Source organism: Tauraco erythrolophus, chromosome 7 (genome assembly GCF_009769465.1).
Source record: "Tauraco erythrolophus isolate bTauEry1 chromosome 7, bTauEry1.pri, whole genome shotgun sequence".
NCBI classification, from domain to species: Eukaryota; Metazoa; Chordata; class Aves; order Musophagiformes; family Musophagidae; genus Tauraco; species Tauraco erythrolophus.
In genome coordinates, this window is record NC_141471.1 from 61209251 (window position 1) to 61226510 (window position 17260).

General features: G+C 35.8%; 1 protein-coding gene across 2 annotated transcripts in view; it reads right to left on the bottom strand.

Annotated features, from left to right (window-relative positions):
* DPY19L1 (dpy-19 like C-mannosyltransferase 1) overlaps positions 1-17260 on the bottom strand; it is a 51339-nt gene that overhangs the window by 17463 nt on the left and 16616 nt on the right. For both annotated transcript variants that reach the window (XM_086614761.1, XM_086614762.1), the window contains 8 exons: positions 14624-14681; positions 11106-11197; positions 8898-8997; positions 7563-7640; positions 5355-5441; positions 3777-3836; positions 1194-1274; positions 323-424 (listed from right to left, as the gene is read on the bottom strand). In XM_086614761.1, the coding sequence (XP_086470887.1) occupies positions 323-424; positions 1194-1274; positions 3777-3836; positions 5355-5441; positions 7563-7640; positions 8898-8997; positions 11106-11197; positions 14624-14681 (658 nt within the window). The remainder of the gene's footprint in view (positions 1-322; positions 425-1193; positions 1275-3776; positions 3837-5354; positions 5442-7562; positions 7641-8897; positions 8998-11105; positions 11198-14623; positions 14682-17260) is intronic.

Consider the following 17260-nt stretch of genomic DNA (forward strand, 5'->3'; position numbering starts at 1 on the left):
TCAAAACCAGTTACTGACAGCCACATAAAAACTTAAGTTTGCAGAACTGTAACCTTTCATTTACCCCTGAGCAAGCACATTTTTCATTCAAGCAAGCACATTTCTTAGATCGAAAATCAAAACACTGTTTTGGTTTCACTTCATTTAAAAGCAATAAAACCAGTTAAATTTAGCTTAAGTTCATGAATGTCTCTAACTTCATGAGTAAGCACTTGAATTTAGGATGGCAGTAGGAGGTTGTGGCTCTCAGACGTTTTAAGTTATAAATCAAGATAAAACAAAAAGTTCCCTCTTCCATAATTATCTATTTTGATCAAATTACCTCTTTTTCCATGAAGTCAAACTCTGCAGCACAGGTATACATTAAAGTATCAAAATCCTTGTAGCCAATAAATTTAGATTTTAATATATTGCCTATATGAGCCTGGTAGGATATACAGGAAAAAAAAAAAAAGATATAGTAAGCAAAACCTGTCCTGTTTTCCACAACAAAGTAGTTTAAAAGTATATGAGAAATATTTTTAATCAGAACAGAAGTTTATACCATTTACAATATTGTTATAAGAGCACCAAAAAAACTATTTCTAGTATATTAAATGACATCTGAGTGTCAAACAAATTGGGCTGTGTTAAATAAACAGCAGAAAGCAGCAGAAAAAGGGTGATGCCATTGCAACCACGTTAATCAAGAGTACAGTTTTGCATACTCATATTTTAAAACATAAGCTTCCCATCTTTTGCCCCCCAATGCACATCTGCAGATAGTTTTTTAACAGCAGAAGCTGACAATAAATGGGCTGAAGCGAAGCAAGGAGTCCTAGGTACAACGAGCATTTCATAACTGTCTGAAAAATTAGCTGCAGAGGAAAGTGAAGTAAGAAACTGAGTAAATTCAGGAAAGATGTAGGTAGAAGATATCCAAAATAAACAAAGATCTATAAATCCACATTTAAAAACAAAGTATTTACTAACTTAATAGTAAAACCATTTGTCTTTTCACAAACTTCAGTAATAACACTTCAAAGCGATAATACATAATGAATGACAAAGCAAATATGCAACCCCTCTCCCATTTCTGCAAAACAAAGGCTGGAATTTCAGGAAAGCATATCAGTAAGATGCCAAGATCAAAATACTACGAATTAAAAAGTTTTTTAAAGACACCAACCAGATACTCAGACAAGAAAACTTACATCATCAGCTATTCCAAACACTAAAGAAGTTAGGTATTTCAAGGTGACTGTCCCAAATAACCAGGCACATCCTTCAATGACCTTAAAAAAATATATTCAGGATGAAATAACATGTGTCAACAAACTTTCAAAGAAATCTTTTCTTTTTCAAAAGGCTTATTAAACTTAGCTACTAGTTACAAGCTCTCCTACGTTATCACCAATAAGTACAGTAATTTCTAACCAATTATACTGCCCAAATTTCATTACACTGAGGTGTTTCAGGTCTCTTTGTGTTTTCTATTACAGCTGAAACAATTTTCAGATTTATATTAGGGCTGTACTGCTGCACATGACACTGGAGCAGAGGAGGTACCCAAGTTAACTTTCAACAGAGCAGCCTAATTGTCAATTCCAGTTGTTTTCCATACACCAGTGTTTAGTGATTATTTCCCACCAGTAGCCTCTCCGGATTATCAGCTTGTACTGCTCCGGTAATCCAAATCTTTGGAGGAATTTGCTGATTTATAGTACCTTCTCCAAATAGTCTCAAGCTAGAACTTAAAGGAAATATAAACTATGTACAATTACTACTTGTAGTTAGATATCGTGCTTATTCCTGTACCACAAAGATTAAATTCTTGGCCATCTAGCTTAATTTATCTAATTCTTTATAAAACCAGACCAACCGAATAGGACAGCCAGGCTCAGTATCGTGTATCTGGAACCAGCAGCAGATGCCTTCAGAGGGAACGTAACAACAAAACACCAACTGGTCTTTACCCTAACGTAACCTGGGTTTTTACACAATGATAAGTTGCATTCAACCATCCCCTTTAACGGCTGCAAATGAACCTAAATACTTAGGAGGAACCTAATCCTTTGCTGAATGCCTCTAATTATTTTTTTTTTTTGCTTCCATAGTATCTTTCTTCTCTTACAAGCTTATTGCTGTTAGCATAAGGGGCAATGAATAAACTATAATTATATTCTACTTCTATTCACTGCCTTTGTCATATTTACCTTAATTTTACAAAATGTAGAATTCTAACCTATTTTAAAATTTCAGCTATTTAGCAATTCTACATTAATAATTATCTTCGTACTCTACTTAAATGCCATGGTAGTACATTTTGGGGAAAGGGATTCTATATTTATTTTTTTTGAGAGACACGTTGACTGAGACTGCATGCAATATTTAGGATGCTACATATGAGTTTACAAAATAAAAATATTGTCTGCTTTCTCTGCAGGCCCTTCTCCATGACTTCCATCACGTATTTTCCTTTTTGATGCCTGCTCAGTCATGAACTGATGTGTTCAGAGAACTTTTCCTAAGAAGATCAAGATTTCTCTGCTAAGTTGCAAGGACTTATTTAGGATCAATTATTTTATATACATACTTAGGGGGGGGTGGTTTTCTTTTGAATTTAATCCCACCCTTTGTTTCTTACCTTCTAATATTCACACTTTATCACACGGAATCTATTTTCTTTCATAGTTTCAATTAGATATCTTCCCCAAAAGGTTTCTGAAACTCGAGTGCATTATATTACACCTTCCCCCCGCCTTACCTACATCCTTCCAAGGAGTCAAACACATTTGCAAGGCAGGAGTTCCCTTCACAAAGGCTGTGTTGGACCTACCTCATTATATTGCATGTACATGCAAGCTTAAGAACTTCATCACTGGTGAAGTTTTTATTCTTTTACAAAAGTTAGACTTATCAGTCTGCAGTTTCACAAATGCTTTGGATCTCCTTTCAAAAACTGACATGAGATTTGCCCACACTCCCATTTCCCCTTGTACCCCAGCTAACTACACTGGCAGGTTTTGCATGCACTGCAGTCTGTTATAAAGAGATTTTTTTAATTCCTTTATAATAACTATGTGAATTATATCCAGTTTTGCTAACAAGCCACCTTTCTTTTCATAAGAATGCCTGTCTTAAGCTAGGCACAGTCTTGGTAGGCTCCCATTCATGTTATGTCTTAAGCAGTAAGTTACTTCTCATGTTTTCTACAGTGTTTTACGTTATTTCTCATCGTTTTGGGAGTGTCCTCCATGTTTGGACGTGACTTCTGCTGCCCTCAAACCCCACTCACAACCTTACAGTGTTTTACCCTGACTTGCTTCTTCTACTTAGTTACGTAATTACAAGTTGCTTGCTGTTGTTATTAAAAAATATCCTCAAAAAAATTATGTAGGACACATTTTAATGAATAATATCTTAATAATTTCTGCAAGCACTGTTAGCCTTTTACTTGCCTTGTCTAAACTGTCCTTTATTATACAGGGATTTTCATACAGATCTTAGGTTTTTGCAAACTCATTTAAGTCGGTAATTTAAAATGAAATATGTTGCCATTTGAAGGCTGTTTCAATTTTCTGATATAAATGTATATGCTGCTTTTCTTCCTTCAGTAATTTAAGATTAATTTCTGGGAATAAGGGCAATTTACTCAAAGAGAGTAGTTAAGCAATATTTCTTGATTTTCAACTATTAGAAACTAAACCAGAAGTTATTTCTGTATTTCATTAAAACAAACAAAAAAAAGAAGTCACAGTTCTTCTCTGAAATTCAAAATACATTAAATTCCTTACCCATAGATAAACTTCTCTTCTGCTGCTTTTCAAGATTTTTGGACTCAATTCAAGAATTCCCTAACAATAAAAAGAATGTACATTTTCAGGTAATATACAGTAACAACAAGATATTGCAGTACCCTGGATGAGGGTTTTTTTTTGTTTTGGTAAGCACCTACTGCACCACACAGCTATCTAATAAAAAAGCCTCTATAATTAATACGACCTGAAATACGAATGAACATATAATATTGTGATTTCACTCTGCACTGGCAAAATATGCCAACATAAAAACTCTTCCTGCAGTTTATATACAACTAATGGAAGACTACTCTTCTCCTTATCAAGATGCTGTATTATACAGTTCTGAGATTCTTTAAATCAAAGCAAATAGGAAGCTGAATTATGTCTGCTTCCACGAATGAAAAGACACATGTGAAGCAATAAATAAATTACTGGCAGCATAATACAAACAATTTTCAAACAAGGCAACAGAATATAGAGGATGAGGGGAGCTACTGGTATTTTTCTGTTTCACATTATGTTTCTCATTTTGTGACAAAAGGAAGATTCACTTTAAGCTTGAACAAAGTAATTAAGCAACACTGAGAATGAACTTAAAAGCTTTTAGAAACCCAGTCCATACATGAGACTAAGACCGAGGCCATTATAAGCACCCAAACAACAGGCAACAATATTTTTTCCAAAGCAGAAAATAAGAAAGAAATTCAATGTATCTGTAATTACTGTATAATTACAAAAGATCCTAAAAGAAACTAGAGTGGGTTTGTAACAAGCAAACTAACAAGCAAACTATACTACAGCAAATATTAGTACCCGAAGGCAGCTTATCCGTAGCATAAGTGAGAGATTACCACTCTCTTGCTGATGGACAAAATATAAAAATAAATAATAAATTAATTAAAAATAAATTTTATGAGCTCACTCCAAGCTTCTAGGAGAGGCAAAAAGCATCAGAAATGGAAATTATTTGTAGCATGCTAAAGCAGATCTGTTCACACAGCCTATCTCCTATTTCCTGGATACACAATTCCCTTAAAAGAAACTGTATGAAACTGAAAGAGGTTGGCGGTTGTTTTCCCTATTTCAGGAAAAATTAAGATAGTGAAGGATGAGATGATGAGTCTTCAGTGAATAATTTCACTAACATGGCAGTATGAGTCAGCAGTTTCAAACAGTCTAAAACCATTGTTACATCTGGTTTAGTTATTTTTTCCTGCATTTGCAGTTTCACAATCAATAGAGCAGCAGTTAAAACAAACTCCTCCTTGCTCGTGTTCTTGTTTTACAACTATTCTGGTCAAAAACACATACGTGGAAAATCTTGTATTTTTATAAAAATAAGAGAACTGAGCCTTAACTGAATTTCTCCTATGATGCCATCTTGGTGTAAAAACATGATTTCTTAAATTATTATTTACCCACGCTCCAAATATCTTGAAGGTCTAACTCTGTTTGTCATGTGAAAGATTTCTCAACTCTCTGGTAATGCAGTAGTTTCACCTTTTACATCAACACACACAACATTACAATCTTAGCATGCCATATGATTATTTTTTTTCTTAAATAACTTACCCAGATAACTACTAAAGATGCAGCATAATATGATGTCAATAACATTGAATTACCAAACATCAGAATAAAACACACTACAAGAGATACCTGAAAGAAGAAAATAAAAATAATTAAATTTAAAATAGAAAAGAATTGCCCAAGTGTAGAAACTACCCTGTATCAACAGCTTTAAATTTAAATACAGCTACTTCACAGCAAGTGCAAGCTCGATACTCAGCTGTTCTGAAAACACTGATTATAAGGACTTAATGGCAACAGGTAGCCAAGTGTAGATAATTATGTTAATTTACATTTTAAAAGTACTTATAGACAAACAGACTTGATCATAGGACTAACTCATCTTACACAATACACCAGCTACATTTTTGAAGTTATTCCTAACTTATTTTTTTCAAATTATTGTACTATTTCTCCATCCTGTTTGTTATCTTTCAGAATCCTACACAAATATAAAAATGTTGAACTAAACATTTGCTGTCTTCTTTCTTCCCAACTGAGAAGCATACGTTTAAAATATAATCATCATCAAAATCAAGGAAGCAGAACTGAAAGTCAAGGCTGAAATACAACTTTTATCCACCATCCTGATCTCCTGCTGTGCTTTCTTTTTAATAGAAAGCAAGCTGAATTCCATTTTCTAACTTGGAGAGAAAAATCAATGATTAATCTCTGCCTTCTTCTGCGCACAGGAATAAGGAAAAATAATGTAGTTATTTATAAAATCTGCAGACTTTTGTACTCCCCCCCCTCACGCAGTAAAACTTTCGTTTTCCACAGAAAAGTGAGGGAGAGGAAAAACTGGAAACACCACAAAACACAGACTGGCAGTTTACCCAGCCTCATTAAGCTTTCTCTATAATATAACATGATTGTTTATCTGTCTGAAAATAGGCTTTTTATGACACTTAGGCACAAAAATTATGATATAGCTATTGACATAAGCCAAAAGGCTTAAGTATTTCAACCTGCTTCTGTCAAAAAATTACTAAACCAAAATGATTACTTGCAAATTTTCCTGATTAATCTGGCTGGAAAAAAAAAACATTTGGTGTCCCAGGTTTACATCAGAAATGAGTTGCACAGAACTTATTACTGCCTTTAATTTATCATATACAGTATTTCAAAACATGTTTGTAAACACATGAAATAAAATTTAGCTTAAAACTTCTTTCCTGTGTTAAACATTCTCTTTTTGCCCACTGAGTTTGCATAGCACAATTTTTGCAAAAATGCATTTTTAAAGAGAATCATATTTCTTAAAAAAAGTTGTTTACATATTCCTGTATATTTAAAACTGTAAGCTCGCCTCAAGGAGCAAAACTTCTGGTAGCAAAATTTGATCGTTATCTTAACTTCAAAAATGAAAATCAGATATTATGCAGAAACTTACGTGCTTTTTATTTATCATCTCCTTTCTTTATTGACTTTCTTAACCATTTTTGAAAAAAATAGTTTTTCCTCAGACTAGTATTTTATTTTCTTTGTCCTACTTGCTAACTGTCTCCCCATATAGTTCAACCACGACATCTTTGCATGGTCAAGACTACAGTAATCTTCAAAACCCAGTTTTACTTGGGGTTTAGTCTTCTTCAGTGACAAAGACTTACTAACAGTAAGTTTTCACTTACTAACATCTCTTTTTTTTGTTTCTACTAACCTATGGCATGAGATACATGCTGCCTTTTCAACTTTTTATTGCTCAAGCTCTATTATAGAATTATAGAATGGTTAGAGCTGGAAAGGACCTCAAAGATCCTCTAGTTCCAACCCCCCTGCCATGGGCAGGGACACCCTCCACTACACCAGGTTGCCCAAAGCCTCATCCAACCTGGCCTTGAACACTTACAGGGATGGGGCATCTACAACTTCCCTGGGCAACCCGTTCCAGTGGTATGTCTGTTGTTTGAGACAGTATCTTTCATTCCATGGAATAAGTAGAGACAGAAAGGAGAGGCAATTATTTCTACAAATCTTTTAGGTTGATCACTTTTCCAGAGTTCAGAAACTCCTGTGCACCAGAGGGATGATAATTTCTGACACTGTGATATAAATATACCTAAGAGCAAATGTTCAAATCCAGGCCCCTCCATCCCTTATTATTCCATCTTTTCAGTCACCTTGCAACTAAGGAAAACGTTTCATACAAATGGCCTCTCTTGATGCTCTGACCTGTTTGAGAGGATTTAAGTTTTTTAAAAAAAGTATTACCATATGAGCAGAGAGTATCTTCTGTAATTTGCAGGAGTCAATATAACCCATAATACACACAGCAAATAATGAAGCTATCTAGAATCAAAAGTGAAAGATGAGTCAAAACAATTTGAAGTGGTGTACTCTTTCTAGCAAAACACATTCATACAAAAAAGTGATTATTCAAACAATCATAAAGTAACTTATATTGCTACTTTTTTGCTAAGTAAATACTTAGGCATTGCATAAAGGTTTCTTTCAAACAACCTATTGTGGTGCTCTGAATAACAATTACCAAACATTCAAACACTGAAGAAATAAGTACTCAGCTTTACAAAAATGCAAGTCATCAAAATACAACACTAACACATCACCTTTCACCCTTAGATTTTTAAAACAAAACCACCATTCATTAACATTATTTAACCTTCACTTTTCACCAAAGTATGGGAACATCTATAACTTGCTGCTGAGGAAAACGAGATTCATTGACTAGGCAGCTTGCTAAAAGTCACATGGGAAATTAATGAAATTATGAATTGAACCTGTAATTTCACATTTCAGGCCCAGCATCTTAAACGGGTTATAGTGATGAGCTTCTGACAATATTTTATAGAATTTCATGGCTTCCTCTTCTGCAGTTAGAAAATTTGCATAGCACAGCGTATATTGATTGTTCAAAACTACCAACTCAAACCAAGCAACATCTGCTTCGAGTAGGACAGACGGGTGAAAAGGTATGGAGACATAGATGGATTTCAATCAACAGGCTACATTTCAATCAATTTAAACACTAAGAAAATATGCTTTATGACAACATCCTATTGCTCACATTAGCATTGACCATATTTCAACACTAGCTAAAGTTATCCCAATTCTCAGACAGTAATATTACACCACTACTTATAGGATCATCAAAATTAAGTAGGAAACCATGCAAAATCATGCCAGATATTACATGCCATGCAAACACTGCTCCATTTAAAAATGTGGAATAGCCTAAAGATGCAAAAATCAATGCCTGTTTTATTTTTGTACTTCAGTATACAAAGTCTTTTCTTATTCTGCGCTTGTTCTAATGCCATGATCTTAGGCTGGAGGCTGCTTTTAAGAGAAAAGTTAAATTCTTTAGTCCTGGAAACAGAACACTGAGTAGCGTAAATGGCCAACTTTTAATTTTAAGACTAGAAAAATAGCGATGTGCTAAAGGGTGTGAATCTTTCCTGCCAGCAAGAGTGCAATCTGGCTAAAAGAAGAGGATTGGCATAGTTGTGAATCCAGTGGCTGTCCATACAAAGCAGCAATTCACCTGGATAAGACAAAGAGGCTATTTAGAGGTGAGTATGGTCTTACCTGCGTTAGAAGAACAAACTGAGCAAACTGCCAGGGAAGCATGAAAAAGATATTAGAAACACACAGTGCAATCAAGCTTCCTGTATTAATATTCGGAATCCTTGGGAAAAAGAGACAGAATATGCATCAGTAAGTAAAATTACACAGGTGTTTGCATATTATTGAAAAGTACAATAGAGAATGCAATAAAACAGTTACCTTGCAATTTAGCTAGCAATGTTGATCAACTACAAATAACACCGCTCAAGTACATTTAATATCCATTTTCCACCAGTTTCCAAAAACAATAGTTCTGATGCTTAATGTTTCTTGTTTAATGCTTGATGTTTCTTAACTATATGATGAGTAACTCATTACCAAACAAGTCTTCTCCTGGCAGCACGCAGTATAGTAGGACAACCTACATCATTTGCAGTGGTCCACTTTCTTCTAACAACTCTACAGTCAGGTCACAACCATTTCCATCTCAGCTGGGATCACAACTATTCTCAGAACAGTCTGCATTTAAAAGTGATTTCTCACTCCTCTCTCACGTTGCTTCCATATTCTTTCTGCTAGCAACCCTGAGTGAGGTTTCAGGGCAGGAGACAATGACAAACACATTAAACTCATCTTTAACTAAAACCAGCCCGTTCTCTATGTCCTGCTATAAGTGTTATTTATTTAATCCTGTGTTAGGTTCAAGTTCACTTCAGAAACATGTCATGTTTCAAATTTCACTAAGTGGCTTCCAACAGATGAAGACACCATAAATATTCTGCTGTAAAACCCAAATGCAACAGATTACAACAGTCTCACCAAATTCAGTAAAATTTTCCTTCAGCTTCTTTTACAGAGCCTCAAGATTAACTTCTGTTGGAAGTCATGCTGCGCACGAGTCTAATGTATTCAGTAATACATTAGACAAATGTGATACAAATAATGGAGAATTTAAGTTCGAGTCTCCGTTTCAAAGACAGCTCCTGTGCTTCATTGGAATACTGCTATACACAAAACAGAGCTGCTCTTGAAGCAGGAATTGTAAGTGAGAAACAGAAAGATAAAATGTTTTATCCCTTTTTTGGAAGCTTGCTCTGAAATGCTTAGATTAAATATCTACTTCTCATTGGTAGGCAAGCCCAAGTACTACCTCATGTACCCAGATCTGACGAGGAGGAGTGAATCTATCTAATCAAGAAGTGTCATAATTATAGGTATAGAATACATGTGCTTTGATCACCCTAACTTAAAGTGTAATTTCCTCGTTTTTTGTTTGACCTCACAATTTAGCGTTAAATGAACAGGTGTTCTTCTAATACGAAATCTAGCAATGAGTCTACCAACTATTCCTCAAAATATTTTTCTGGATGGCACGTATCTTTTCCTCACCTGAAAACAACAAGCTAGTGGTAAGCACAAAAAATTTTTGGTTTAATCAACAACTACAAATCAGTATGACCTAATAAAGGAAAATCTGGGGTTACAAGTATGAAGTTCAGCTAAATAATAAATACACTGCAAATCTGATGGAATGGAGTTGATGGAAAAGCCCTCAAGTATTAACCAGAACGCTTATTTTTCAAAACATAGGCAAGACAGTAACATAACCATGTTGCAAGCCAGAAACAATCACTGAAAAGCAGGGCTAATAAACTCAAGAGTATCCCTGCATTAATGTAATTAGATTGCTCTAAATCACTGAACTAGTTAATTAGTCATAGAATCATAGAATGGTTAGAGTTGGAAGGGACCTCAAAGATCATCTAGTATAGAAAAATGCAAGAACATAATAACTTATGGGTGCTTATAGCACCCTCTGTTGCATAGCATAGGGTTATTCTAAGCACAACCAACATACCACTCTCCAAGAGGGACAAAACCAATTGATGGACTATCAGCTTTCTCATGGGAAGGAAGTGACATTGACCAAAAATTCTGATTTTTTCAGTTTAGATACATATTTGCCAACACAGTAATTCTGATTTTTATTTCAACCATGTCTTCAAGTTGCAAAGTTTTTCCTTTTTAATAAGTAATATGACTGCAGTTCTACTGGTGCAGCGTCTGCAATGTAACAGCCACAGGAAAGTTTCTATGTTAATGATATCATTGCTACAGCACACAGAGGCACTTCAATAAATATTTAATTAAATGCATTTAAATTAAAGTCCTGTGACATTCCATTTTTTTTAAATCACTGCAAAAAGCTAGGTATAAATTGAGAGGTACCTGAGAATATAGGTCAAAAGCAACATCTGAAGCACAAGGAATGGGTATGAGAAACTTTCACGAAGAGGAGGAGTCCACATGACACGAGTGCACTAAAAATAAGAACTGGGTTAGATGATAACATTTGCTGCTTCATTTCCATCAAGCAATGCATTTGTATTTCAAAGTGAATGACTACAGATACTTCAACAAAACCAAACCCAAGCTACATGAGATATTACTCACAAACTTAAAAAAAAATAAAAACCAACAAGCCAGGAAGCAGAAAAGAGGAGGAAAAGGAAGCGGCTTCCACACTTGAGGTCTATGATGCACTGTTTAATCAAAACACATCACTGCTTTTCCAAAATTAAATGTGACAGCTAGAGAGCATCCAAGGAAAAGCCAGGACAGCAGCTGCTTGTCCCTGCTTCTGCTGAAATTAACAACTCATTCAGGTAACTAAAACCATTCTCAAATTCAGACAGTGCCACACTTAGAGGGAGAAAGGATCTGAAGGATAAACCAACATACTCTTCGTTATGCTAGAGTTTTCTAGGTTACAAACATTTCACATTTCTACTACCAACAGCAGAGAAAGTACAAAATCTGAAGCTGCCCTCCGAAACAGGCCAGTCAAATTGAACACATGAAAAAAAGCTTTTACAGAGCTCATACTAACTTCCATACTTTGCTCTTCAACCCTAATAAAGCAAAGCATAAAGCAATGAAGCCCACTGAACAGCTTTTTCATTAATTTCTTGGGGTTCATGGCAAATGGCTCAGCTGTAACTGTCATCCCCGATGTTTATATTCAGCTCTTTACAAAGTGCTTGCAGATGGCACTGAACATCACCAAAATAATTACAACTTTACTTTGACATACAAATAAATGGGTTCAAAAATAGATTCGCACTAAAATTAGAAGTAGGTTCTTTACAGGACTAAAACGTAGTTTGTCTTAACACAGACCATAATGAATCTAGGAAAGCTTATAAGATGTTGACACCAGGGTGTTCAATCTCCTTCAATTCTTATTATGTTGAAACCACTTTTTAAAATACTGTTTTACCAAAGAAGTCACTAGAATCAACATTTTACAACTCCTTGCTTATTGCCTTGCTGTTTCACAAGTATGTTAATAGTGTAAAATAAATGTGCAGAAATAGTGTACAATAAGTGTACAGAAGCCCATCACATCAATCACACACAGTCCTCCCTGTCTAAAAGCATTCTCTGTAAAAGCTGCACCCTGATTATCATTAAAATAAACCTTTCATAAACATATATATACACTAATGTGCTGTCTTCAGCTGACTGCACAGATGTGATTAGTTAAAATTGGGTTTTTTTAGCAATAAATATAATCATGATTATTCTAATCAGTGTAGTCTTTCTGATTATTTTTCAAGACTACGGCAACATTTGATTTTTGATGCTGGAGGAGATAAAGACAGGAAAGAAATGATGAGCATACACGACCATAAAAAGGAAGCGTTACCTTAAAAGTGGATTGACTAATGTAGTCCATGCTCTTTTTCTATATTTGGAATGTAATACTGAACTCAAGCATCTGTGGATGATTTATCAAGGCTGTAAACTAACTTTGCTGCAGGTATAGATACATCAGATCTGCCTAAGCCTGAATCATTAAAACACAGTAGCACAAGCACAGCCCAAATGAAAACATGCTGCCTTAGGATCATCAGCTCAACACCAGAAGGCTAAAAGCCACTTTTACACAGCATTAGATCTGAGACACCAAGACTTGCAGACCAGGCTTACTCACATAGCTCAGTCCTATCCTCCCAGAAAAGAAAGGCGAATTTTTAGCAACTGGCCTAGCTCCACTGTACATACTGTTGAAGCCCGTGCAAGATGATTTCCACAGAATCAAAGGCATATCAAAAAGTTAAATAAAATAGGTTTATGAACAAGCACGCACACCCCTTGTATATGATCCAAGTACACAGAGTGAAGCTAGACCACCTACATAAACTCATAGAATGGTTTGGGTTGGAAGGGACCTCAAAGATCATCTAGTTCGAACCCCCCTGCCACGGGCAGGGACACCCTCCACTACACAAGGTTGCTCAAAGCCTCATCCAGCCTGCCCTTGAACACTTCCAGGGATGGGGCATCTACAACTTCTCTGAGCAACCTGTTCCAGTGCCTCACCACCCTCAAAGTGAAAAATTTCTTCCTCATATCTAATCTAAATCTGCTCTCTTTCAGTTTAAATCCGTTGCCCCTTGTCCTGTCACTACACGCCCTTGTAAAAAAATCCCTCTCCAGCTTTCCTGTATAACTCTATATCCACAACAACATCAAACAACTCTGAGTTATTTCATTAGGTACAGAACAAACACAAAGAGCCAGCTGTGATCTAACACTGCACCTCTCCAACTAAGTCCTACTGCTCTCCAGAAATCCATATAGCTGAGCCTGCATCAGGGTCACCCTACTTAAGCTCTACCTAAGCCCAGACTACGTCTGTGTAGAACTATGCAGATCTAATTTCATGCCATTCTTCAAAATACTCCCATTATCTCTGTTTTTCCCCCAAGTCATCATCCACAGAGAGATGACCCCCCCCTATAGAGTCTCCTATGGACAGCAGAACTGCCTGTGCTGTAGTGAAATAAATACTTCTTTTCATTATTGCTTTGAAATTTTATATCTTTGAAATTTTCAACTTGTTCCTTTCTAAAGTTACACTTTATCACCTTTGCAGACTTGGCAAAACAGTACATACTCTATCAGTATTTCCTAGCAAAGGATAAAACATTCACTTCACTTCAGAATGTCACTAAGAAGAATGGAAACCCACACAAAACTTTTAATTACCCTCTTACAGCACCAAAAAAAGTTCAGAAACTCTGTAATGTTTACCTGGTCTGGACCAGGCAGTTAATATCCATGGGTGAAAATTCTTCATGGAGGATATTTAGAGAAAAACATTCAAATGAAACTCAAAAATAAAATAGCTATTTTGTCACGTGGGTTTTTGTTTTATAAGAAAACTTTCAAAGCTCACTAGGAATAGAAGGATCTTTGATTCTGTCATGTGCAACTACGTATTCTCACTACTCAGAATTTTCTATCAAGTTCAGCTCAGTAAAATAAGAAACTACATATTCTTACTACTCAGAGTGGCCCATCTCAGGGGATGCACAGAATACCCACATGGCCCATATGTGCTTTTAGGATTTACAGAACCTGTGGGCTTTGGCCATGATATCGTCTGTTACCATTCACTTTTGCAGATTTCTACAGGTGAGCCCTCGTGCAAACGTGCTTACTGCATGTTTCTGAGGGGAGTTGATAGGATTTTTTTGAAACTTTCTTTTGTAACTCTTTTCAAAAGTCTTTCCTTACCCAAAGAGTATGGAAACACACCTTTGTAAGGCCAGGTAATGTCTTATTCCCTTTAAATTCATCCCCTAATAGCAACATCACTATCTTTAATGAAATGAGAATTAGCTTAAACTATAAAACAAACAAACAAAAAAGGGTGGAGGGTGAGGAGGGAGACCTACCTCTCCATGGTTGAAAAAGAAACACATCACAGTAACAAGGCCTCCTAAACGGCTCCCACTGTGAAAAGAACACAAAAAATAGGTACAGCAGAATCTCATAATGGTCAATGCTGCCTAAAAAAGTTCAACAGCACTTATGTACAGCTAAGTTTATGGGAGGTGAAGTGGAACGCTTTCAAGCATCAAGGGAAAGCAATCTACAGTGTACATACAATATTAAAAAACAAAGTTAGTTAGCTAATGTTTATTTCACAGCAGACCACTCTTCATGTATCAGCTCTTTTCTGCAGAACACCAATTTTAACATAAGTAACTTCGAAAACAGTTATTCCACTCCTCACAAACTTTGGTTTAGATCATTACATCAGGCGCATCATCCACTGTGCCCAGAGCTTAGTCTTGAAAAGTGCCCAATTTATTTATTTTTTTTTAAACACCAAGCAATATAAATGGAGCATTTCTTCCCTAAGATGCTTAGCAGAAAACTTAAGAATTTGCATGCTCACTCGCTCAGCAGAGAATTTTGGTCTGAATCTAAGACTATGTTAGCGTAGTCAAATCAAGCACATTCAGAAGACACAATTAGAAATGAATTTGTGACATGGTCAATGCAAGATACAATTTAATTGTTTTCTGAAATACAGTGATGTTAACATGAGAAAGTTTTTTCAGCTCTTGACTTAAGGATTTTTATATGTTTCTAAACCAATCAAATTCACCTGTTGAATAATTAGCATCACACAGTCATCACTAAAACCAAAGATATTACTTTGATTTATGCCATTTCAAAACAGCAATAGATAAGGTTCCTATTTGTTTGACTAGATTTACTATTACTCGAGTCCTGTGATATAAAGCAAAGAACATTTTTGTGCACACTGTACTACTGTAAGTGACAGAATTTTTGCTACTAAACAGAAATATCGGCCAGCTGTTAAGATTCTTTAAAAAAAAAAAATCACACAAACCTCAGATCCTCTCAGATCCTTCACCCATCACTAATATACAAGTCAAACAGACTCAGTGGGTACAAAACCTGAGGATTAAAGATAGCAACTGAGTGCTAATACAGTCTCCAGGAATTGTGCATTCTCGCATGTAAAACTCAACCTTTCATTCCAAAATTCTGAAAGCATTAACCCTAAAACCCAAAACAACTACAAGCGTGCGCTTAAGAGTGAAAAATGTTAGTTTTAGAAACAAAAAAAATTTAAAATTTGCAAAAAAACCCCAGTCAAAATCAGAAACAAAATTCAAGGTCTATGCTAAAGGTTAACGCTGTGATAAAACTTTGAAGTCTAGAATGCAAAGTCTTCATTGTATTACGAATGCTTTGGAGCTATCGGCCTCTATAAGGGATCACTATTTCACCACATGAGAAAAGGCCAGTAAATCTGTAGCACAGAACAGAGGAATGCACCTTGTCAGTATCTTTTCCAGAAAAGGAAGTGAACACAGCCAGAGAGGGTTATGTATACTGTTGAGTTAGACTGGTTATCTCCTAACAGTGGGACGCCATCACGTAGGAGATACAGGAGGTAAGCCTTTCTATGCCAATGTAAAAGATAACTCTTTCCATTGAAACTCCCATCCCACACTACAACTGGTGAAGTACATGCCCTTCAGTTGGAACCCACTTCCTCCACGTTTAATAAAGAATAATCTAAATTTAATAAATAATTAGTCATTTTTAAAGAACCGCAGATGACCTAACAGTGACACTTTGTCTGGTAGAGTCAGCTCTGGAATATCAGAAGAACTAGTCTTTTGACTCCCAAAGTACAACAAGCTGAAGCTTAAAGTCATCTGTGGAAATGCTGTAATTCATTGTTGATTAACATGCAAGAAACGAAATACCGAAAAAGTGCTGTCAGAAGGAGATATGGGAAATTTACTGGTGGTTCCTCAAGATGCAGTATCTGACAACCAGCTGAAGTATCCTGTCCCTTCACTTACAGGAATAGAGAGGCAAGGAAAGTTGGGGGAGGCAGAATCTTACAACTGCATAAAGTATTTCTCATCCAAATGCCCTTCCATTAAAAAAAAAACACCCTAAAAAACAGCATGAGTTCTTACCATATCGCTTCAGTTGTCTTAACAGAGAATGCTCCTGAGCTTGAGACTAACTTGCATCATGTAAGAAGATTCCCAAGTGTATTTGCATAACCAAAGACCACACACAGAGTGCTGGGGCAAGGACACACTACGGCCAGCCATCTTCTAACCTTGTGGGGAAACTGCTTAAGGGAGCTAAACAGCAAAAACTAGTTCTACAACAAAAATCAGTCCTACAAAAGCCAACTAGCTTTCTGCTACCTTAACTCTTCCAACAAGCTTATTACAGAGTACAGTGAGCACAGATATGAGAACACATGCTAACTTGGAAAATAATAAGTAGTTTTTCACTATTCTATCCACCTTCCATCACCAGGCAAAGTTGCAAAGAGACTAAAAGCAAATAAAGGCTGAAATAAAAAGCTTGCATGTTCCATGAACATATAGGGAGACAAAAAAAAAAACTAGAAAAAAAACAATTATGTAAGCTTGAGATGATTACTGCTAACAAATCCAGGAATGAAAAGACAGAAAGTATCAGAGGATCGTTTCCCACCATCAAATGAGTCAGGCTATGAAAAA